At 44.7% G+C, this 24,158-nt stretch overlaps 1 protein-coding gene across 1 annotated transcript in view; it reads right to left on the bottom strand.

Moving 5' to 3' along the window:
- Positions 1–21,726, bottom strand: part of LOC139365186 (centrosomal protein of 112 kDa-like) — a 158,661-nt gene extending 136,935 nt beyond the window's left edge. The window contains exons 1-8 of the mRNA XM_071102639.1: positions 21,624–21,726; positions 15,403–15,502; positions 14,766–14,884; positions 12,474–12,617; positions 3,693–3,847; positions 3,304–3,433; positions 1,750–1,842; positions 1,437–1,496 (exon numbers count right to left, since the gene is read on the bottom strand). Coding sequence (XP_070958740.1) covers positions 1,437–1,496; positions 1,750–1,842; positions 3,304–3,433; positions 3,693–3,847; positions 12,474–12,617; positions 14,766–14,884; positions 15,403–15,502; positions 21,624–21,704 — 882 coding nt within the window. The 5' untranslated portion in view covers positions 21,705–21,726. The remainder of the gene's footprint in view (positions 1–1,436; positions 1,497–1,749; positions 1,843–3,303; positions 3,434–3,692; positions 3,848–12,473; positions 12,618–14,765; positions 14,885–15,402; positions 15,503–21,623) is intronic.
- Between the last annotated feature and the right edge of the window lie 2,432 nt (positions 21,727–24,158).

The following is a 24,158-nucleotide window of genomic DNA, read 5'->3' as shown; positions in this document are numbered from 1 at the left end:
GAGAGAGAGAGAGAGAGAGAGAGAGAGAGAGAGAGAGAGAGAGAGAGAGAGAGAGAGAGAGAGAGAGAGAGAGAGAAAGAGAAACCGAGACAGACACTATGACAGCAGGTCCATCTCTCAGCAAGCACCCCTTTCCATGACCTTATCCACCTGGGCCCTGGGGTTGCCTCTCCCTGACCTCTTATCTCCACCCATCATCAAGCTGCCATCTGGGCCCATCTCCTGATAGACGTTTAAGAATGTACAGGCAGACAGATTCTTTCATCAAGTTTACTGGGAGATGGAGAAAGGCTGTGCACTCAAAACATTTGATGTAGCTATTTAACTATTTTTTCAACTAACAACTTACTTCAGTCACATAAAGATTAAACAACAGAAGGTGAAATGGCATTGACCCTCACCATGACCCTGCTAACAGAGACTCAGACCTGGTAGCTAGCTAGCTTGCAGGTGTATCAGTCCCCCAATGCAGAGGTGCCTGACCTGAAACACACAGCCCTGTTACCCCCCCAACCCCTCTTTATGACTGACTGCTATGCCCTTCAACATGCAGGCTTTACTTTGAAGATGAACCAGGTGTGTGGACCTGCATCTTAAACCTGATCTTCACCCACCTGACTCTGGCCTGGCCGGACCAACTCATTAGATGGGGGATTTTTTATGACAACACATTGGCTTTGAAGGGAGGCTTGAAAGAGAAAGGGGTCGCTGCCATTGCTGTCTGGCAGCAATTAAGGTCCTTGCTGGATATAGCTGGGGCGACTGAGCATGGCTCTTCGGACGGACAAGACTTAATCTCCCGTCCCCTATGGCCTTAAATTGGGCAACTTCACGCCACACCCCAGCTCTCCCCTTACACCCGCAAAAACATCTGCTAAATATGCATTTCATTTGAACGCCCAACTCCCCTAAATGTCAAACCCTCACTCCTCCGAATGCCCCTCACCTTTCCACTCCACCCTTCCTCCCCACAGCCACTGAGCCCTGTGGACCCTGTGACCAGCAGTAGTCTGACCTGTTAATCACAGCTTTGAGTTTACAGGCAGGACATAACATATCAAAGGGAAGGGTAGAAGGGGATCTAGCCAGGACCATGTGGGTCCCAGGCTTTTATCTCTCCCATTGAACCACAGTCAGTCTGGAAAGGCAGGTAGAATGTAATTATGATCTGGCTTTAGGTTTCACAGAGTTGACTTTAGGCATGGTAGGCCTACATAGTTATGTAGAGTAAGACTCAGAGGAAAGGACGCTCCTCATTAAGACAAAGTGAGACAGTCTTCCTTTGTTTATTTTGAGCCTATACACTAAATAAGAGGTCAGCCATATATCTCAATTTGATATGAGAGTATTGTATTGACACAAATATTAATTATTGATTTGACATGAGGGTAACTACATTGATTTGATGCGCGGGTAACTATTGATAGAGATTGTACCTTTTTCTCACAGTGGTGCTGCAGATCTGCTTTCTCTTGTTGAAGTTTATTCTCTGTGTCCTGGAAAACACAAGTCAGGAAGTCTGAAACATTCATACAGAACTACAAAGAACCACAACAAGTTATTTTTATGTGAGATGTGTTTTTCCCATTATTCACATTCAAACAAAACACCCATCTGCTTGAAAATCTATCCAGCAGAGGATATTGAGGGTTATGGGTCTCTGGACACACATCTGTATAGTCTTTTCTACTTCTTCCAGTTGTGGAATGAAGCAGTTCGCACGCGCACGCACACACACACACAGTTTACCCTGAGTTGTTTCAGTCTCCTGTGCTCACTGTCCTGTAGCTGCTGTCTGAGCTGAGCCACTGTCTGTTCCAGGTCCTCAATCACATCAGAGGCCTGAGAGAGAGGGAGAGATGGAGAGAGGGAGAGAAAGAACGAGGCAGGTGGTAAAGTTAAGAGCGTTGGGCCATTAACCGAAAGGTTGCTGGGTTGAATCCCTGAGCCTACAGGTGAAATATCTGTCGATATGCCCTTGAGCAATGCACTTAACCCTAATTGCTCCTGTCGCTCTGGATAAGAGTGTCTGCTAAATGACTAAAAGGTCAAACAGAGAGAGAGAAAGTGAGCGAGGATAACAACAGGAGTCTTATCTAACAACCATATGACTCAGCAGCAGGGGGATATAAATGCTGTCAAGGCTTCAGTTGAACATAAGTCATACACAGTATAGCATGAAGATATATCTAACCATTCTACAGCATCTTTGAGAGAGTGTGGAACTGTTCATTTTTATTGTTTATTTCACTTTTGTATATTATCTACTTCACTTGCATTGGCAATGTTAACACATGTTTCCCATGCCAATAAATCCCCTTGAATTGAATAGCGTGTGCCCAGCTAATAGTTATTTCAGTGGTGTAGCATCAGATAATGCAGTGGTGTAGCATCAGGTAATGCAGTGGTGTAGCATCAGATAATGCAGTGGTGTAGCATCAGGTAATGCAGTGGTGTAGCATCAGATAATGCAGTGGCGTAGCATCAGATAATGCAGTGGTGTAGCATCAGGTAATGCAGTGGTGTAGCATCAGATAATGCAGTGGTGTAGCATCAGATAATGCAGTGGTGTAGCATCAGGTAATGCAGTGGTGTAGAATCAGATAATGCAGTGGTGTAGCATCAGGCAATGCAGTGGTGTAGCATCAGGTAATGTAGTGGTGTAGCATCAGATAATGCAGTGGTGTAGCATCAGATAATGCAGTGGTGTAGCATCAGATAATGCAGTGGTGTAACATCAGGTAATGCAGTGGTGTAGCATCAGATAATGCAGTAGTGTAGCATCAGGTAATGCAGTGGTGTAGCATCAGATAATGCAGTGGTGTAGCATCAGGTAATGCAGTGGCGTAGCATCAGATAATGCAGTGGTGTAGCATCAGATAATGCAGTGGTGTAGCATCAGGTAATGCAGTGGTGTAGCATCATATAATGCAGTGGTGTAGCATCTAGTTTTTCTATACTAATTTGGTTGGGTACCTTACGCCTCGATCACACCGACAGCGTCATTCCATTTTGGTACACCAGAAGTACATTCATTTCCAATGGAACACTGTGTTGCCTTGCAGCACTGCATTGCAGAGGCCGTCGCGGTGCGTTCTGTTTGATGCATACGTTGGATTTATTGAACGTATGCATCAATTTGTATGCGCAGACGGCTAGACAGAAATGGTAGCAGAATGTGAATGTGGAACTTGTTTTGCACGCACATCCAGATGTTGCTGCGTACCATGTTGCGCAATGATACTGTCGCAGTGCAGTAGTGTTCTACAGTAGTCTAGTCTGCTAGCACATGCCGTTGGCTACCTTAGCAGCGGAGAGTGTGTGTTCCTGTTGGAAGTGGCTGATGTCAGCCTCATGTTTGGTCTGGAGCCTCTGCAGTGTGTCTTCATGTTGCTCACTCTGCTGCTCCTTCTCCCTCAGCAGAGACACCCTCCTGGACAACACAACACAGACATACTCAGTACAGACATACAAACAGTCAGCACCACTCACTACTGTAAGGGCCTACTGCTTGGCTCAAACAGAGGCTGGAGCTGGGGATGAGACTGGGGAACTCTGTGTCGGTAAATGAGTTGGGGGCTGTCTGTGTATTTTGGGGTGAGACTTTTCCTTCTTTTCATGTAAGGTTTGGGAAGAGAACAGTGAGTGGGTGGATGGATGGGGGTGACCGAGGTGTGGGGTCTCCTCCTTACTGTCGGTTGGCCTCCTGAAGCTCAGAGCTGATGGTGGCAATGTGGATCTCCAGCTGGCCCTTCTCCTGGGTCACCTTCTGCCTCAGCACGTTACCGTTCTCCACCTCCACTGACAGCTGCTTCACACGCAGCTCCAGCTCCCGCACTGTCTGGTCCTATACAGTGGGAGAGGGCCATCAGCATGAGACAGCATGAACATCACTGTCTGGTCCTATACAGTGGTAGAGGACCATCAGCATGAGACAGCATGAACATCACTGTCTGGTCCTATACAGTGGGAGAGGACCATCAGCATGAACATCACTGTCTGCTCCTATACAGTGGGAGAGAACCATCAGCATGAACATCACTGTCTGGTCCTATACAGTGGGAGAGGACCATCAGCATGAGACAGCATGAACATCACTGTCTGGTCCTATACAGTGGGAGAGGACAATTAGCATGAGACAGCATGAACATCACTGTCTGCTCCTATACTGTGGGAGAGGACCATCAGCATGAACATCACTGTCTGCTCCTATACAGTGGGAGAGGAACCATCAGCATGAGACAGCATGAACATCACTGTCTGCTCCTATACAGTGGGAGAGGACCATCCGCATGAGACAGCATGAACATCACTGTCTGCTCCTATACAGTGGGAGAGGACCATCAGCATGAGACAGCATGAACATCACTGTCTGGTCCTATACAGTGGGAGAGGACCATCAGCATGAGACAGCATGAACATCACTGTCTGCTCCTATACAGTGGGAGAGGACCATCAGCATGAGACAGCATGAACATCACTGTCTGCTCCTATACAGTGGGAGAGGACCATCAGCATGAGACAGCATGAACATCACTGTCTGCTCCTATACAGTGGGAGAGAACCATCAGTATGAGACAGCATGAACATCACTGTCTGCTCCTATACAGTGGTAGAGGACCATCAGCATGAGACAGCATGAACATCACTGTCTGCTCCTATACAGTGGGAGAGGACCATCAGCATGAGACAGCATGAACATCACTGTCTGCTCCTATACAGTGGGAGAGAACCATCAGTATGAGACAGCATGAACATCACTGTCTGCTCCTATACAGTGGGAGAGGACCATCAGCATGAGACAGCATGAACATCACTGTCTGCTCCTATACAGTGGGAGAGGACCATCAGCATGAACATCACTGTCTGCTCCTATACAGTGGGAGAGGACCATCAGCATGAGACAGCATGAACATCACTGTCTGCTCCTATACAATGGGAGAGGACCATCAGCATGAGACAGCATGAACATCACTGTCTGCTCCTATACAGTGGGAGAGGACCATCAGCATGAGACAGCATGAACATCACTGTCTGGTCCTTTACAGTGGGAGAGGACCATCAGCATGAGACAGCATGAACATCACTATCTGCTCTTATGCAGTGGGAGAGGACCATCAGCATGAACATCACTGTCTGCTCCTATACAGTGGGAGAGGACCATCAGCATGAGACAGCATGAACATCACTGTCTGCTCCTATACAATGGGAGAGGACCATCAGCATGAGACAGCATGAACATCATTGACCACCATCAAGATGAACAATTCTGTTACAGATGCGCCATCTTAATAGGACCCTGCTTCTCACAGCACGAAAATAATCCTGAAAATATTATGTGGATTATAATTAATGGACATTTTTGTGATACATTTTTCATTAGGGCAAATCTAGGCTGACATTTCTAAGTGGAAATCAGAAACGTTAGAAGCCTTTTAAACCTTGAATACACTACAATCTGCATTTCCTGCTGAGTAGGAAAATTCTCTGCAACAACAGTGATCAAATTAAGATACAGACCAGTACAAATCTATTTCACCCTACTGTTCAACAGCATGAGTGGCTCATCATCCAAACCCATTTACCAGTATCAGAAGAGGCGGGTGAGAGGAGCCATAGGAGGACGGGCTCATTGTAAAGATTGGAATAGAATACATGGAACGGTATCAAACATATGGAAATCACGTTTGACTTTGTTCCATTAATTCCATTCTAGTCATTACAATGAGCCCGTCCACCTGAAGCTCCTCCCACCAGCCGTCTCTGGCCTGAAACCCACTATCCCAGCACCACACCACAGTTTACCCAACTGAACTCATGCTCAATTCTACAGTCAGCCTGAACCGACTGTGTTTCTCAGCAACCAGATTCTCCAACTCTCAGCTAAGCAGACATCAAAGTCCTCAGTGCACCAGGGATAGATCCTATCAGGTGGGACTGTTTTAAAAGACACATCTGATGAATCTGTAGGCTCTTCGTTCCCTCTGCAAAGTCTCAAAGAGAAAGTTAAAGAAATAGACTTCAAAAAGTCAACTGTTCCGCCTGCCTATGAAAACATCTTCTCTCTTGTTCCCAAAAGCGTTTTTCTCTCTCCCCAAGCTGCTGTTTCTTTCGCTTTCTCCTGCTCTGCCTAGTTCTGCCTCCTCACAATACAAGTTTAAAGGGCACACAGAAGTTGAGCTCATTGCTCTTGGCCTACGTAATCCCACCAAATCCTCTAATCCCATTCTTCATAAACCAGACAACCGCTCCAGATTACCAATCATTCAGACTCCCTCATTCTAAACTCAATCGAGGGTGATCAAACAAAGTCCAGGGGCGTGTTCATTAGGATACATCATAGCAAAACATTTTGCATAGGAAAACAAAAATGTCCATCTAGTCCCACCCTGTTTTCTTCTGTTTGGTGATTAATGACCGTGACCCAGCTGATTGTGACTGCCCAGCTAGCACATAACGTTCTGAGAACCATTTGTTTTTTTAGAGCTTGGTGAGAGTGTGGTGGTCCAATGGTTGATTTGCATACAACCATCCCACAATGTTCTGGGAATGGTGCAGGATAGCTGCGCCTTGAGGTCGGACGCCGAGCAGTTACCTAACAGGCAGTGATGCAACCAGTCAACATGCTCTTGACGGTGTAGCTGTATATCTTTGAGGATCTGAGGACCCATGGCAAATTTTTTCAGTCTACTGAGGGGGAATAGGCGTTGGTTATTACTGCATTGTCGGAACTAGAAGCACAAGCATTTCGCTACACTCGCATTAACATCTGCTAACTATGTGTATGTGACAAATAAAATTTGATTTGATTTGATTGGTCTTCTGTGGATCTGTTGGGGCGGTATGCAAATTGGAGTGGGTCTAGGGTTTCTGGAATAATGGTGTTGATGTGAGCCATGACCAGCCTTTCAAAACACTTCATAGCTACAGATGTGAGTGCTACGGGGCAGTAGTCATTTAGGCAGGTTACCTTGGCGTTCATGGGCACAGGGACTATTGTGGTCTGCTTGAAACGTAGGTATTACAGACTCGGTCAGGGACAGGTTGAAAATGTCAGTGAAGACACTTGCCAGCATGCTCGGAGTACACGCCCTGGTAATTCGTCTGGCCCAGCGGCCTTGTGAATGTTGACCTGAATGTTGACTTTGAAATGGGGTCTGTTTGAATATACTAAAATGAACAGCTTTGTTAGAGTTTTAAAAAACATGGCATGCTAGCTCTCTCTTTCCTGGTGGCGCAGTGGACTAATTCTATAGATAGAGATCAGAAGATCATAGGTTTGAATCTCACTGATGCCGTGCCACAATAAAAAATAAATGTATTTGCATGACTAATTTTCATGACTAATGCCTAAGAAAATGTTCATGCATCCTTTCTGTGCTTGGAGTTAAAAAAGTGAACCCAAACTAAGCTAGTAGTGTTAATAAAAGTCTTACTGAAACTTTCAGTGAAAGTTTTTCAAAAACCTCAAAATAACCTAGAATTTCCATTGTCAGAACGTTAATAAAACCTCCCGGGAAAACTTTCAGGAAACCATAGTAAAATGTTCTCAGAACCTCAGTATAACAAAAAATGTACGTTCCCAGAATAGGCTACATTTTCACTTCGATTCTCAGAACGTTTAAAAACTTTCCATTTTACCGGTCAGGAAACTGATGGCTTCGTTCCCAGGACCAATGGGAAACCAAAAACACCTAGTCTCTGTGTGACAGTTTGGAATGCAGCGCATTCGCAGGTTGATACATGTGATGACAAAGTGGCTGGATGGGGAGTGTGCAGTCCTCTAACCGATGAGAGCTGACTGAGACAGGAGAGCTCTGTGTGTTTTTGGGACAGAGAGGGACGGCCAGTGCCGTCAGGCCCCGTGAGAGGGGTCCTTTGTAAATTGTCTGCAAGCGGCCAACAAGAGTGCCTTAAGAAAATGAAGGGGGAACGAAGGAGGACTGAGCCAGGACGTGTGCTGACACTTAACGCCCTGGCATGGGATGAGACGGAGAGGCTGTGTGTGTGTGTTTGGCGCACTCCCCTGAGCACCAGGTGTTAGCAGCACGTTACATTACCGGCACTGAACTCCACTAATGGGCTCCTTCAGAGAGACACACACAAAGTGACAAGTGTGTAGTGATAGGCTACATATTAGCTTTGCTCTCCTGAGTCCTTCATAGATTTAACTAGGATAAAATGGGTCTTCTTTAAATAAATAAAAATTGGTTCATTTGGTGCCCAAAATATTTATCAAAGACAAGTTGCGTAACATAATGTAACAGATTCAATATTCAGTGATGGATGACCTACCAACGCCAGTTAAAGAGGTGGTCTCACTTAAACATATTCCCACATATTACACACCAGCAGAAGACTTAAACATATTCCCACATATTACACACCAGCAGAATACTTAAACATATTCCCACATATTACACACCAGCAGAATACTTAAACATATTCCCACATATTACACACCAGCAGAAGACTTAAACATATTCCCACATATTACACACCAGCAGAAGACCTAAACATATTCCCACATATTACACACCAGCAGAAGACTTAAACATATTCCCACATATTACACACCAGCAGAAGACTTAAACATATTACACACCAGCAGAAGACTTAAACATATTCCCACATATTACACACCAGCAGAAGACTTAAACATATTCCCACATATTACACACCAGCAGAAGACTTAAACATATTCCCACATATTACACACCAGCAGAATACTTAAACATATTCCCACATATTACACACCAGCAGAAGACTTAAACATATTACACACCAGCAGAAGACTTAAACATATTCCCACAAATTACACACCAGCAGAAGACCTAAACATATTCCCACATATTACACACCAGCAGAAGACTTAAACATATTCCCACATATTACACACCAGCAGAAGACTTAAACATATTTCCACATATTACACACCAGCAGAAGACTTAAACATATTCCCACATATTACACACCAGCAGAAGACTTAAACATATTCCCACATATTACACACCAGCAGAATACCTAAACATATTCCCACATATTACACACCAGCAGAAGACTTAAACATATTCCCACATATTACACACCAGCAGAAGACCTAAACATATTCCCACATATTACACACCAGCAGAAGACCTAAACATATTCCCACATATTACACACCAGCAGAAGACCTAAACATATTCCCACATATTACACACCAGCAGAAGACTTAAACATATTCCCACATATTACACACCAGCAGAAGACCTAAACATATTCCCACATATTACACACCAGCAGAAGACTTAAACATATTCCCACATATTACACACCAGCAGAAGACTTAAACATATTCCCACATATTACACACCAGCAGAAGACCTAAACATATTCCCACATATTACACACCTGCAGAATACCTAAACATATTCCCACATATTACACACCAGCAGAAGACCTAAACATATTCCCACATATTACACACCAGCAGAAGACCTAAACATATTCCCAAATATTACACACCAGCAGAAGACCTAAACATATTCCCACATATTACACACCAGCAGAAGACTTAAACATATTCCCACATATTACACACCAGCAGAAGACCTAAACATATTCCCACATATTACACACCAGCAGAAGACCTAAACATATTCCCACATATTACACACCAGCAGAAGACTTAAACATATTCCCACATATTACACACCAGCAGAAGACTTAAACATATTCCCACATATTACACACCAGCAGAAGACTTAAACATATTCCCACATATTACACACCAGCAGAAGACCTAAACATATTCCCACATATTACACACCAGCAGAATACCTAAACATATTCCCACATATTACACACCAGCAGAAGACTTGGAGTGCTTGTATGCCACCTGTGGGTGTGATGCAGCTAGAGATGCTGTTATGGTACAGGAATACTGTAGTGGTCTGTCAGGGACATGCTCTGTTCTCTTTGTCTCCGTTGACTCACACAGACAAGCACAAACAAAGAGATTTCAGTCATATTTCAGCTAGTCTTCATGTTGACATACACACTAGCAGCTGCTCTACCTGAACTGTTCTAGACACCAGACAAGTTCTAAAACAATTACAGGTGTCAAAACACCTTTCTTTGGGGAAGAAGCCTCCGTGAAAATGTGTGTGTTATATGTTGAAACTCTCACTCTGTCAGATAGCTTTGATAAACTTCACTTTACCTTTTGTTTTTTGGCAAGCACCAGAAACACTGCACACGGTTGCATGATGAAAGACAAACAAAATAATTCAGAGGGCTTGGATACTGAGACATCAAATAGAGAGGGGGAGTTCAGAGCTACCTCACCTGTGTGTGTGTGTGTGTATGTGAGTGTACGCCCGTGCATGTGTACCTCTGTGTGGAGGTCAGCCTAAACTAACAGGGGTAGAGCACCTAATTTCCAGTGAAAGAGGGCCCTTTCATGTTGCGGGCCTCACCTGGCTATAGACTGTGTTTAATTATTAAAGAAGGGTCTTACCCAGCCTCGCAGGCCCGCTTTTGATGCTTCTTAAATTCCATCCTGCTGACAGACTATCTCGCTGCACATGTGTGTGTGTGTGTGTGTGTGTGTGTGTGTGAGATAGATAAAGTGAAAGAGATAAAGTGTGTGTGTATGGGTAGGAGTACAGTTTACCTGTGAAAGCTATTGATTGCAAATATCTGCGTGTGTGAGAGACGGAGATAGAGAATGTGTGTGTGTGAGAGCGAAAGTGAGAGAAAGTGTGTGTGTGTGTGTATGTACACGTTAATTGTGAAAGCTAAATTCATGAAGTACTGTACCGTGTCTAAATGGCCCCTGTTGCTGAACATCCATACCTAATCCCCCACCCCTACTTTGTCCCACCGTAGGTCCTTAACACACACACACACACACACACACACACACACACACACACACACACACACACACACACACACACACACACACACACACACACACACACACACACACACACACACACCCACACACACACACAGCAACACTCTCAGGTTAGATGGGATTCGATGCAAAGGCAGAGAGACTTTTACAAGGTGGAAGGTACAGTTGAAGTCAGAAGTTTACATACACCTTAGCCAAATACATTTAAACTCAGTTTTTCACAATTCCTGACATTTAATCCAGTAAAAAGTCCCTGTTATAGGCCAGATAGGATCACCACTTTATTTTAAGTATGTAAAATGTCAGAATAATAGAAAAGAGAATGATTTGTTTCAGCTTTTATTTCTTTCATCACATTCCCAATGGGTCAGAAGTTTACATACACTCAATTAGTATTCGGTAGCATTGCCTTTAAATTGTTGAACTTGGGTCAAATGTTTTGGGTAGCCTTCCACAAGCTTCCTACAATAAATTGGGTGAATTGTGGCCCATTCCTGCTGACAGAGCTGGTGTAACTGAGTCAGGTTTGTAGGCCTCCTTGCTCGTACATGCTTTTTCAATTCTTCCCACAAATTGTCAATAGGATTGAGGTCAGGACTTTGTGATGGCCACTCCAATACCTTGACTTTGTTGTCCTTAAGCCATTTTACCACAACTTTGGAAGTATGCTTGGGGTCATTGTCCATTTGGAAGTTCCATTTCCGACCAAGCTTTAACTTCCTGACTGATGTCTTGAGATGTTGCTTCAATATATCCACATAATTTTCCTTCCTCATGTTGCCATCTATTTTGTTAAGTGCACCAATCCCTCCTGCAGCAAAGCACCCCCACAACATGATGCTGCCACCAACATGCTTCACGGTTGGGATGGTGTTCTTTGGCTAACGATGGTCATTATGGCAAAACAGTTATATTTTTGTTTCATCAGACCAGAGGACATTTCTCCCAAAAGTACGATCTTTGTCCCCATGTGCAGTTGCAAACCGTAGTCTGGCCCCACATGCTGTTTATACTTGCATACTATTGTTTGTACAGATGAATGTGGTACCTTCAGGCGTTTGGAAATTGCTCCCAAGGATGAACCAGACTTGTGGATGTCTACAATTCTTTTTGATTTTCCCATGATGTCAAGCAAATATTTACTGAGTTTGAAGGTAGGCCTTTTCCAAGCTGTTTAAAGGCACAGCCAACTTAGTGTATGTAAACTTCTGACCCACTGGAATTGGGATACAGTGAATTATAAGTGAAATAAACTGTCTGCAAACAATTGTTGGAAAAATTACCTGTGTCATGCACAAAGTAGATATCCTAATCGACTTGCCAAAACTATAGTTTGTTAACAAGAAATGTGGAGTGGTTGGAAAACGAGTTTTAATGACTCCAACGTAAGTGTATGTAAACTTCTGACTTTAACTGTAAGGTAGGACACCTCACCCTTCATGTCAGCTCTGCTTGTCCGCAAACACTTTATGAGGGGGCGTGTTCAAACATGAGACAGAGGGTGTATACAGTAAGTGTTACTGATGGTGAAAACAGTGTTCCTCCAACTTCCCCAATCTCCCCCACTCACGTTAGCCTGTGTCTGGGCGCCATACTCAGCCTCCATCTTGGCCAGCCTCTGGTTGGTGTCCTCCAGCAGCACCTGAATGTTCTCTGTTTGCTTCTTCTGCAGGTCAAACTTCTCTTGCTCCATGCCCGCCACCGCCGCGTGCAGCTGGGGGGAGGAGGGGCAAAGGACACCACAGCGTCAGTCAGCCTATCACAGCTACTACGTGTGGTACCTTGGCTACCTCCACTGGCCCAGGTGTCCAATCAGAGACATTCTACTGTACCAACTCTGGCCTGTTCTGCGTCTCTCTCTCTGCGTCTGTCTCTCTGAGTCTGTCTCTCCCTGCGTCGCTCTGTCTCACTCTCAATTTCAATAGATATATCAAGTCGAGGTCGACCGATTATTATTTTTCAACGCCGATACCGATAGCGATTATTGGAGGACCAAAAAAAGTCGATACCGATTAATCGGCCGATTTTTAAAATGTATTTGTAATAATGACAATTACAACAATACTGAATGAACACTTATTTGAACTTAATAATAATAACATCAATACAATCAATTTAGCCTCAAATAAATAATGAAACATGTTCAATTTGGTTTAAATAATGCAAAAACAAAGTGTTGGAGAAGAAAGTAAAAGTGCAATATGTGCCATGTAAGAAAGCTAACGTTTAAGTTCCTTGCTCAGAACATGAGAACATATGAAAGCTGGTGGTTCCTTTTAACATGAGTCTTCAATATTCCCAGGTAAGAAGTTTTGTAGTTATTATAGGAATTATAGGACTATTTCTCTCTATACCATTTGTATTTCATTAACCTTTGACTATTGGATGTTCTTATAGGCACTTTAGTATTGCCAGTGTAACAGTATAGCTTCCGTCTCTCTCCTCGCTCCTACCTGGGCTCGAACCAGGAACACAACGACAACAGGCACCCTCGAAGCAGCGTTACCCATGCAGAGCAAGGGGAACAACCACTCCAAGTCTCAGAGCGAGTGACGTTTGAAACGCTATTAGCGCGCACCCCGCTAACTAGCTAGCCATTTCACATCGGTTACACCAGCCTAATCTCGGGAGTTGATAGGCTTGAAGTCATAAACAGCGCAATGTATGAAGCATTGCGAAGAGCTGCTGTCAAACGCAAGAAAGTGCTGTTTGAATGAATGCTTACGAGCCTGCTGCTGCCTACCATCGCTCAGTCAGACTGCTCTATCAAAGTATAGCCTTAATTATAACATAATAACACACAGAAATACGAGCCTTCGGTCATTAATATGGTCGAATCCGGAAACTATCATCTCGAAAACAAGACGTTTATTCTTTCAGTGAAATACGGAACCGTTACGTATTTTATCTAACAGGTGGCATCCCTAAGTCTAAATATTCCTGTTACATTGCACAACCTTTAATGTTATGTCATAATTACGTAAAATTCTGGCAAATTAGGCGGCCCAAACTGTTGTATATACACTGACTCTGCGTGCAATGAACGCAAGAGAAGTGACACAATTTCACCTGGTTAATATTGCCTGCTAACCTGGATTTCTTTTAGCTTAATACGCAGGTTTAAAAATATATTCTTCTGTGTATTGATTTTAAGAAAGGCATTGGTGTTTATGGTTAGGTACACAGAAGAGCAACGACAATCCTTTTTCGCGAATACACATCGCATCGATTATATGCAACGCTGGACACGCTAGATAAACTAATAATATCATCAACCATGTGTAGTTAACTAGTGATTATGATTGATTGATTGTTTGTTATAATATAAGTTTAATACTAGCTAGAAACTTACCTTGGTTTACTGCATTCGCGTAACAGGCAGGCTCCTCGTGGAGTGCAATGTAATCAGGTGGTTAGAGCGTTGGACTAGTTAACTGTAAGGTTGCAAGATTGAATCCCGAGCTGACAAGGTAAAAATCTGTCGTTCTGCCTCTGAGCAAGGCAGTTAACCCACCGTTCCTAGGCCGTCATTGAAAAGAAGAATGTGTTCTTAACTGACTTGTCATTAAGATCTCATTGAGCAGCTTAGTTAACTAGAGTTAGCGGGACTGAAAAGACAATTTAGAGAAGAAGTACTAACATTATTTTTTCAGTAAAAAAAAACACACAGGCCTGGCCGAATGAGCCTACAAAGAAACGTCTAGAATAAAGATTTCCCAGCTCTATAGTGAACCTGGCTTGGTTGAGGTCAGCCCAGATTCCGCCCTTTCAAATCCTTCTATTGCAGCCTTCCTCAGGCTTAGGAGTGCTTAGGGGCTAGGGCTGGTTGGAAATCGACTTCAGCCCTTCAACTTTCCTTTACCTTTTTCTCCCACTCGTTTTTCAGGGAGTCAGTGCTCTGATCTGACATCTTCTTCAGCTCGCCGATCTGCTTCTCTTTGCTCTCACGGATGACCTGGGACTCGCGCACCACGCTTTGAACTGTGGATGGAAAAACAACACACACACACAGACAGAGAACTCAGTAAGGCCCAGCCTCAGGCCCCCCCCCCCCCACACACACACACAACATTTGTTTCTTTCACACTACTTCAAGCAAGTTCTGTGAAAGTCACATGCTTTGTATCCCTCGTCATTGTTGTTTCATATTGTATGTCAGCACTGAGAATATCTCCAATCTCCCATAGTATAAAGGGGTTAAAGCTGAGTATAGAGAACGTCTGCAACTAAATCGCTCTGTGCTGGAAGTGTACTGTACAACATGCACTGTCACTAAAGAATCTGTTTATGACAAGTGTGAAATATCAGTCTCATAAACGTGCTGTTAGAAGGAGCACAGCTGGGTAGCATCGGGCCACACCAGTGGGGTCTCACCCTGTAACAGTAACACAGAGTTTAAACTGGGGTTTTACTCTGAGTGTGCAGAGACACACTGGTGTAAATATCCCCTTGAGTCTGCCTCCAGGCTCGACCCCCACTATGACCCCACGACCTCTCACCTTTCTTCTCCAACTTGCGCACACTCTCCTCCGATTCCTTCTGCTTGGCTCTGTACATGGTCTTCAGCTCATCGATCTCGCCATTCTTACGGTCTAAAATCTAAAGTGGAAAAGGGGGCAGGTAAATTCAACCTGTTCAAAAGTGTTGCATGTTGTTTCATATAGTTGCAAAATGTTGTATAAATAGTGTAGTTCCGGACACACCTCATATTCAGCTCTTCCTTCATTTCTCATCTACTGTTTTTGTTCAGGTGGTTATTTATTTATTTTTTAACCTTTATTTAACTAGACAAGTCAGTTAAGAACAAATTCTTATTTTCAATGACAGCCTAGGAACAGTGGGTTAACTGCCTTGTTCAGGAGCAGAACGACATAATTTTACCTTGTCAGCTCGGGGATTCGATCTTGCAACCTTTCAGTTACAAGTCCAACGCTCTAAACACTGGGCTACCTGCCTGGGTATGCAGATATACAGGACATATCTGAGCATAACATTCAGGAACATGCTCAGTAGAAATGATGTGCTTCAACATGATTTCAGTGCACTGTGGTGGGTGCAAAATGTGTGTCCTCATACCTTTGCAAGCTAGACTTATTGAAAGTGAACCACTTAAATTAGTAGCCCAAGGCCCCGTCCAGAACCAACCCCTAGCACTAGACACTTGTGTAGATCTGAAAGGATTGGATAGGTATAAGCAAGATGGCAAAATAATCAGCCGGGTGGAGTACGACACCTATCCAATTCTTTCAGATCTACATGAAGTGCCTGGGGAACGGGCTAGGGGTTGTTTCTGGACAGGGTCCATCATGGAGCAATACTGTATAATTGCTACACCTGAGGTTGAGATTGCCTGACTGATTGCCACCAGCTGTCTCTAACTGAAAGCTAGACGAGTCAAGGTGCCAATACAAGGAGAGAGCAGCACACTCACAGTTAAAGCGTCCCTCAGAGGTGTGTGCTCAGTCCCCTCCTGTACTCCCTGTTCACTCATGACTGTATGGCCAGGACAACTCCAACACCATCATTAAGTTTGCTGATGACATAAAAGTGGTAGGCCTGATTGACCGACAATGATGAGACAGCCTATAAGGAGGAGGTCAGAGACCTGACCGGGTGGTGCCAGAATAACAACCTCTCCCTCAACGTGATCAAGACTAAGGAGATGATTGTGGACTACAGGAAAAGGAGGACCGAGCACGCCCCCATTCTCATCAACGGGGCTGTAGTGGAGCAGGTTGAGAGCTTCAATATCCTTGGTGTCCACATCACCAACAAACTAACATGGTCCAAGCACACAAAGACAGTCGAAGAGGGCATGACAACGCCTATTCCCCCTCAGGAGACTGAAAAGAGTTGGCATGGGTCCTCAGGTCCTCAAAAGGTTTTACAGCTGCACCATTGAGAGCATCCTGACGGGTTGCATCACTGCCTGGTACGGCAACTTCTCTGCCTCCGACCGCAAGGCACTACAGAGGGTAGTGCGTTCGGCCCAGTACATCACCGGGGTCAAGCGCTCTAATCAACCAGCAAAGTGAGGGGATCAGGCAGCAAGCTAAGGTCCGCAAGATCAGGCAGCAAGCACAGGTCCCTTAGATCAGGCAGAAAAAACAGGTTGCCTGGATTAAGCAGAAAAACCTGGCCCCTGAGATTGAGCAGCAAACACCAGTCCCCTGGATTAATCAGATGAAAAAAAATGGTCCTTGGATTAAGCAGAAATAAATGGTCCCTGAGTTCGAGGAGCCAGGTGATATGATTAAGCAGATCTTTCCTGATCCTGTTCTACCTCCATTCAGATGTATTTTTCAGAACCATAACAGCTATGAATGAGGCAGAGAGGTCTTGTCCAACACCCGCTACTCTCCAGGAGACACAGCTCAGCCCTCTTTTAATGTTGTATCCCATGAAGCATCTCCTTAAATCCCTAGTGCTGGATCCAAAGTTGTGAAGTATCCTCAAAAGTAATGTACTGTTCCTTATCTGGCGTAGACTCTCAAATTGAAATGTTTGTTATCCAATTCTCATTTAAATAACTGTTTTCCCCTCAGAAATAACTGACTGGACAGTGAGGAAGGCTGAAATGCTGGCCTTCAGAATGTCATATGCAGCTTGGCCCGACTGTTATTCATGCTACTTTGTAATGACCAGATTTCAAATAAAACTTTCAATTTGAATATGCATGCTGTCTATTTATACACACACGTTAGTCATTTTTATGATGGGCTCAGTTTGATTACTATTTCAGGGTGTTGTAGGCTACCTAGGTCAGACTATCAAACAGCACACAGGGTCCTAAGAGCTTTTATATCTGACATGTGTCTGCTGAGGCTGGGAGCCCTCCAGTGAATGATTCTAATGATTTCTCGTCAGCCCATTGTGTGACCGAGTGAAAACTCACTTTTCTGACACTGCAGATGTACTGCCACCCTTTGCTGCACAGGAGTTGAGACTCCTCTGATGGGACAGCCTCTGGCCATGTACACAGGGCTCCACAATAAATTGCACATCTGCTCATGTCCTGTCATTTTAGAACATTCAATTCTCTGGCAACAGCTCTGATGGCATGCTGACTGCATTCATGTCCAATTACACGCTGCCTCAACTTGAGTCGTGTAACACTTTTGACAAAACTGCTCATTTTAAAGAGGCCTTTTATTGTCCATAGCACAAGGTGCACCTGTGTAATGTTCATGCTGTTTAATCAGCTTCCTGATATGCCACACCTGTCAGGTGGATGGATTATCTTGGCAAATGAGAAATGCTCACTAACAGGGATGTAAACACATTTGTGCACAACATTTGAGAAGCTTTTTCTGCATATGGACATTTTCTGGGATTTTTTTTTAATTTCAGCTCATGAACATTTTTGGTCAGTATATAAACTCAACATGCAACAATTTCTAAGATTTTACTGAGTTACAGTTCTATGGATCTATGGATTTCACATGACTGAGAATACAGATATGCATCTGTTGGTCACAGATACCTTAAAAAAGAGGGAAGGGTGTGGTTCAGAAAACCAGTCAGTATCTGGTGTGACCACCGTTTATCTCACACAGCGCAACATCTCCTTTGCATAGAGTTGATCAGGCTGTTGATTGTGGCTTGTGGTTGTCCCATTCCACTTCAATGGTTGTGTGAAGTTGCTGGATATTGGCGGGAACTGGAGCACGCTGTCCTACACGTCGATACAGAGCATCCCAAACATGCTCAATGGGTGACATGTCTGTAGAGTATGCAGGCCATGAAAGAACTGGGACATTTTCAGCCTCAATCAATTGTGTACAGATCCTTGTGACATGGGGCCGTGCATTATCATGCTGAAACATGACGTGATGGCGGCGGATAAATGGCATGACAATGGGCCTTAGGATCTTCATGGTGTATCTCTGTGCTTTCAACTGTGTTCGTTGTCCGTAGCTTATGCCTGCCCATACCATAGCCCCACTTCCCCCATGGGGCACTCTGTTCACAACATTGACATCAGCAAACCCCTCGCCTACACAACGCCATACACGCTGTCTGCTAGTTGAAACTGTGATTCATCCGTGAAGAGCACACTCATCAAGCGTGCCAGTGGCCATTGAAGGTGAACATTTTCCCACTGCAGTCAGTTACAACGCCAAACTGCAGTCAGGTCAAAACCCTGGTGAGGACGACGAGCTTCCCTAAGACGGTTTCTGACAGTTTGTTCAGAAAATCTTCCGTTGTGCAAACCCACAGTTTCATCAACCGTCCAGGTGGCTGGTCTCAGATGATCCCGCAAGTGAAGAAGCCGGATGTGGAGGTCCTGGGCTGGTATGGTTACACGTGGTCTGTGGTTGTAAGGCCAGTTGGACATACTCCCAAATTATTTGAAAACGACTTTGGAGGCGGCTTACAGTAGATGGGGGAGGGGGGGGCTAACAGTAGAGAAATTAACATTCAATTCTCTGGTAACAGCTCTGGTGGACATTCCTGCTGTCAGCATGCCAATTGCACGCTCCCTCAAAACTTGAGACATCTGTGGCATTGTGTTATGACAAAACTGCACATTTTAGAGTGACCTTTAATTGTCCCAGCACAAGGTGCACTTGGGTAATGATCATGCTGTTTAATCAGATTCTTGATATGCCACACCTGTCAGGTAGATGGATTATCTTGGCAAAGCAGACATTCTCACTAACGGATGTGTGTGTGCAATAACATTTGATTTGATTTAATGAGAGATACACAACATCAACAGAATTCCTTTCCCCAAACACATCTCATAACAGGAGGTGTCTACAGATGAGCCTTGACTGACTTCACTGCATCCTCTGACTCCATTACATCCCCTTCCAATTCGGACATCAAATAAAATATCACATGCATGAGTGAAACATGTATTTTTTCAAATAACAGATACCAGTACATTGTTTTAGAAACTATGAGCACAGGGCTCTCCATTGTACTGAACTGATTACAGTTATGCATAGCAGTACATGCTAGGAGATCAGTGTTATTGGGAATGATGATATCCTCAGAGCTGTATTAGTAGAGGGGACCTGACCATGAAAGAGGTGGTTTTACAACACATGACAGACAGAGAGAGAGAGGAGAGAGAAACAACACAAGTTCAGGACTGTGGACCATTTCACAGCGCCGCCTTGTCTTTTGATACACACGGTGGAGATTTGATCAAAAACCCCTGGAAGAGAGATTATATCCCCTCCGAAACAGTCCCAGGGACCATCAGAGGGTTATTTGTCCTGGGTTTTGTCTGTTAGAAGTGCACTCTGTGTCTAAGCCTGTTGTGGCCAGAGTGAGTGGGATGGGAGACATGAAAGGGAAGGGAGTGAAGGGGGGTAAAGGAAAGTTCACAGAACATTTAGGGACGTCCACTTTTCCCATTTTCCCATCGGCCTTCCTGAGAGGAGAGAGGAGGGTGTGTTTTGGGCACATGTAGAGGGCCGTCGTAACGGGGTGTCAGAGATGGGGTCCAGAGGGACTGGGAGTGGGAGCAGAGGAACGACAGCTTTTAGGACAGTAATTGTGGGTCTTTTATAACATCTCTATTGCAGAGAGACTCCAGCCAGCCTGACTGCCTAGACACTAATACTATCCCACTGTCTGGAGGAAGAGGTGCCATTATATTACACACAAAGGCATAGCATACAGCAATCTGAGATAGCATAGCAATCTGAAGATGTACAATATGGGTTGTTATTTGTTAACCATCTCTTTAGTCTCAATGGAGCTTGATAATCTAGGCTACACAGCATTATGAAAAAAAGTTGTTCACTATCGTGGTATTCTAGCCATCTCGGATCCTTAGAGGATTGCTCCTCGGGCAGCACCTTCTAGATGGAGATATTAAACCCTGTTTGTTGATGCGCTCCAACACTATCGTTTTAAAAAACAAATACAGGTCTGCCTGAGCTAATTATATAGCTATTGTGATGACCAGACGATGACCAGTCTAACCACCATCAGCACCACACACTCATCCATAATTCATCTACCTGGTGCTAATTATAACTAGCGCTAGCCAGCTTCCCCATGCGCCTTTGAATGGGCTTGTTAAAGTCCCTCCTCCACCACCACTCCCCCTTGAAGACATTAGTCAGACGCCCGGGTAAACAGGGAACAAATTGAATCCGACATTGCTCGCAATCTGTACACAATTAGTGTGATTTGCCTGCAATGACAGAGACACTAAAGAGAGAGGGATGGAGAGCAGGAGAGGCTGGGTAGTGGAGGAGCTGTCACCGTGTCTCCTGTCAGAGACAAAGAGTTCATCGACAGTTTAAACAGAGGGAAAATGGGGCTATTTCTGTTTTATTTAAAGACTCTGTGGCAACAATGAAACCAGACGTTTTGGGAGGAAGTTGACAGATCCCAGGTGCTGGATGTGGAGCTGAGCCGATACACCCCTGGTGAAATGAAACTAACAGGGAGCCCAGGGAGGAGGGAAGGAGAAAAGGGTGTGAGCCCAGCCAATAACACATCAGATGTAGTGTCAGGGTGGGAGTGGTGAAGGATGCAGGGAACATCACCCTTGTTATACCTACCTTCTGCACAGTCTCACTTTACTTTGCGTTTGTCCTCCATCATTTATATTCATGGTTTTATGTCTGGGCGGTACTATAACCTCCCTACAGATGATATTATGGCTGTATGTGTGAATTTATCTAAAATATCAAATAAATAAACATATTAAATCATTAAAATAATTAATTGATAAATCAGTCAGCACTCTGACCTTCTGCACGTCTGCGTCGTGCCTCTGCTGCATCTTCAGTTTCTCCTCCTGGTGCTTGGCCTCCAGGACTTTAGTCTTCATCTCAGCCTGCACAGAGACACACAGCACCATGACAGACAGGGGAGTCAATACACACATCGTCAAATGCAGCACAGGAGATGGACAAAATAGCAATGGCAACGTCCGCTGCCCCTGTTTTTACTAACTAGGCCAACTAATGGCAAGTAGTGGCATTTCAGATATTTACTGTAGATGGCGCAGAGAGCATCAGCGCTGTCAATGAATCAAGCTTCATAAACATTTCTAAATATATTTATCTACAAACAGGACTTCAAATGTGTGTAGGAGGGATGTACCAGACCTAACAGTGTGTGTGTGAGATAATAGTGAAATACAGTATTAGTCAGTGACAGGAACAGGCTTGGCCAGAGAGAACAAGGCATTATGTAGGCTACAGTTATCCACTGACAGCCGGCTCCTTTCAGTTCAGCTCAATATACAGGGGATCAACAGTTCAACCGTCTGAATCTGCATGTCAAGACAGAGCTCCCAGAGCCCTTCATTCACTCCCACACACACAATGCCACAGGAAAATAATACACACTTAGTTAATACGCCAGAAGTGTACACACCCAGACAAAGTAACACACTTCTACAATAGTAATTCTAAATATTTATACTCACACACTCAAACCAGGTAGACACATGAACACCCACTTTCAGATACGGCTTGCTATTACAGAGTGGCCTTAATACTAAACAACAAGCATATACCTTCTCAGTGTCTACCTAACACAGCTCCTCCTAAGTCATATGTCCTTCTCATCAGCCCTGCCAGAGGTCATGTTGCTTTGTGGCTTCAGGTTTCCTGAGTAAAATACTGGCGGACACAGGCCTTTCATCTGGCTAACGAGACGCTCTCACCAACACGTGGGGAGACTGATAGGAGAGGCCACCTTGTCCCGTGGCTAGCCCTGTATGGGCACCTTCCCCTACTTCTTTGAACTGCCGATGGCGGTTGTTGTGTTGTTGGCTCACTATGTCTAGTAGTATACCTGATCTGATTGCCCCTGGGTGAGGAGAAGGCATGACATGTGCTCCTGATCTGATGTGCCATTGTAGAACTGTCTGGCCTCAGGACTTGGCCGCTCTGGGGCCAACAGACACACAGTCATCCAGTCAGTGGAAAGAGTTTGCTAACGTTGTCAACACAAATGGGAATTAGACAGGATGAGTTCGTATTGCTTTGTGACTAATGTACTTACTCACAGGTTTTAGTCACTGGAGGGTTTGATGCATTGCTCAACTCTGGGGCTCTGTGACAAATACGTCCTTCCAGGTTGGAAAACACCTTTTGGGCAGTCATGTAACCTGTATCTGGGGAGGTAGCTTAAATGGTTAAGTCCCCTATTGTATTGACATTTGACAAACTAGCCAATACCTGCCCCATTCATTCTCACAACAACGCTAATGTTTGCTTTCGAGCAACAAGGATCTGTATCGTACTCATTCCCAGGGTCTTCTACATTCAAACTAGATGAGTCCTATTGTAAACTACTGCTTCCATTATCCCACAACTTCAACTAAGTCTGCTAGACTTATCCTCCTTCAATGGTGCCATGTGATGTTCTCTCTCGTTTCGCTTTCTTTTCTATTGAATTACCACCATTTTCTTGTGCAATCTCTGAGACCACAGGAGACTTGTTGGAGGAGAGATTAGGCTGATTGAAGTGAGGGAGTCTAGTAGATTTTTCCAGCGGCGCTCCAAAACAAGTGGGTGTCACTTTCACATCACCTCTTCAAATGGGCTTTTTAGAAAGTTTGTCAAACTACATCAGGGGCGTTTGAAAAATGGTTTATAGAGGAAATAGAAAGAGGGAAGAAGGGAGGGAGAGAGGAGGAGTGAGAGAAGAGGATGGAGAGAGGAGGAGGGAGAAAGGAGGAGATGAGGAAGGAGAGGAGGAGCAAGGACGAGGGAGAGAAGAGGAAGGAGAGAGGAGGAGCGAGAGAGGAGGAAGGAGAGAGGAGGAAAGAGAGTAGGAAGGAGTGAGGAGGAGCGAAGAGTAGAAAGGAGGAGGGAGAGGAGGAAGGAGAGAAAGAGGAAGGAGAGAAAGGATGGAGAGAGTAGGAAGGAGAGAGGAGGAGCAAATGGAGGAGCGAGAGAGTAGGAGCGAGAGAGGAGGGAGAGAGTAGGAGCGAGAGAGGAGGGAGAGAGGAGCAGCACGAGAGGAGCAGGGAGAGAGGAGGAGCGAAGAGTAGAAAGAAGGAGGGAGAGAGGAGGAAGGAGAGAAAGAGGAGGGAGAGAGTAGGAGGGAGAAAGGAGGAGATGAGGAAGGAGAGGAGGAGCAAGGACGAGGGAGAGAAGAGGAAGGAGAGAGGAGGAGCGAGAGAAGAGGAAGGAGAGAGGAGGAAAGAGAGAGTAGGAAGGAGAGAGGAGGGGCGAATGGAGGAGCGAGAGAGTAGGGAGAGAGTAGGAGCGAGAGAGGAGGGAGAGAGTAGGAGCGAGAGAGGAGGGAGAGCGAGAGGAGGAAGGAG

Source organism: Oncorhynchus clarkii, chromosome 13, assembly GCF_045791955.1.
Source record: "Oncorhynchus clarkii lewisi isolate Uvic-CL-2024 chromosome 13, UVic_Ocla_1.0, whole genome shotgun sequence".
Classification (NCBI taxonomy): Eukaryota; Metazoa; Chordata; class Actinopteri; order Salmoniformes; family Salmonidae; genus Oncorhynchus; species Oncorhynchus clarkii.
Note: the sequence above shows the minus strand (reverse complement) of the source record. Positions and strands in the feature narration are given on the sequence as shown.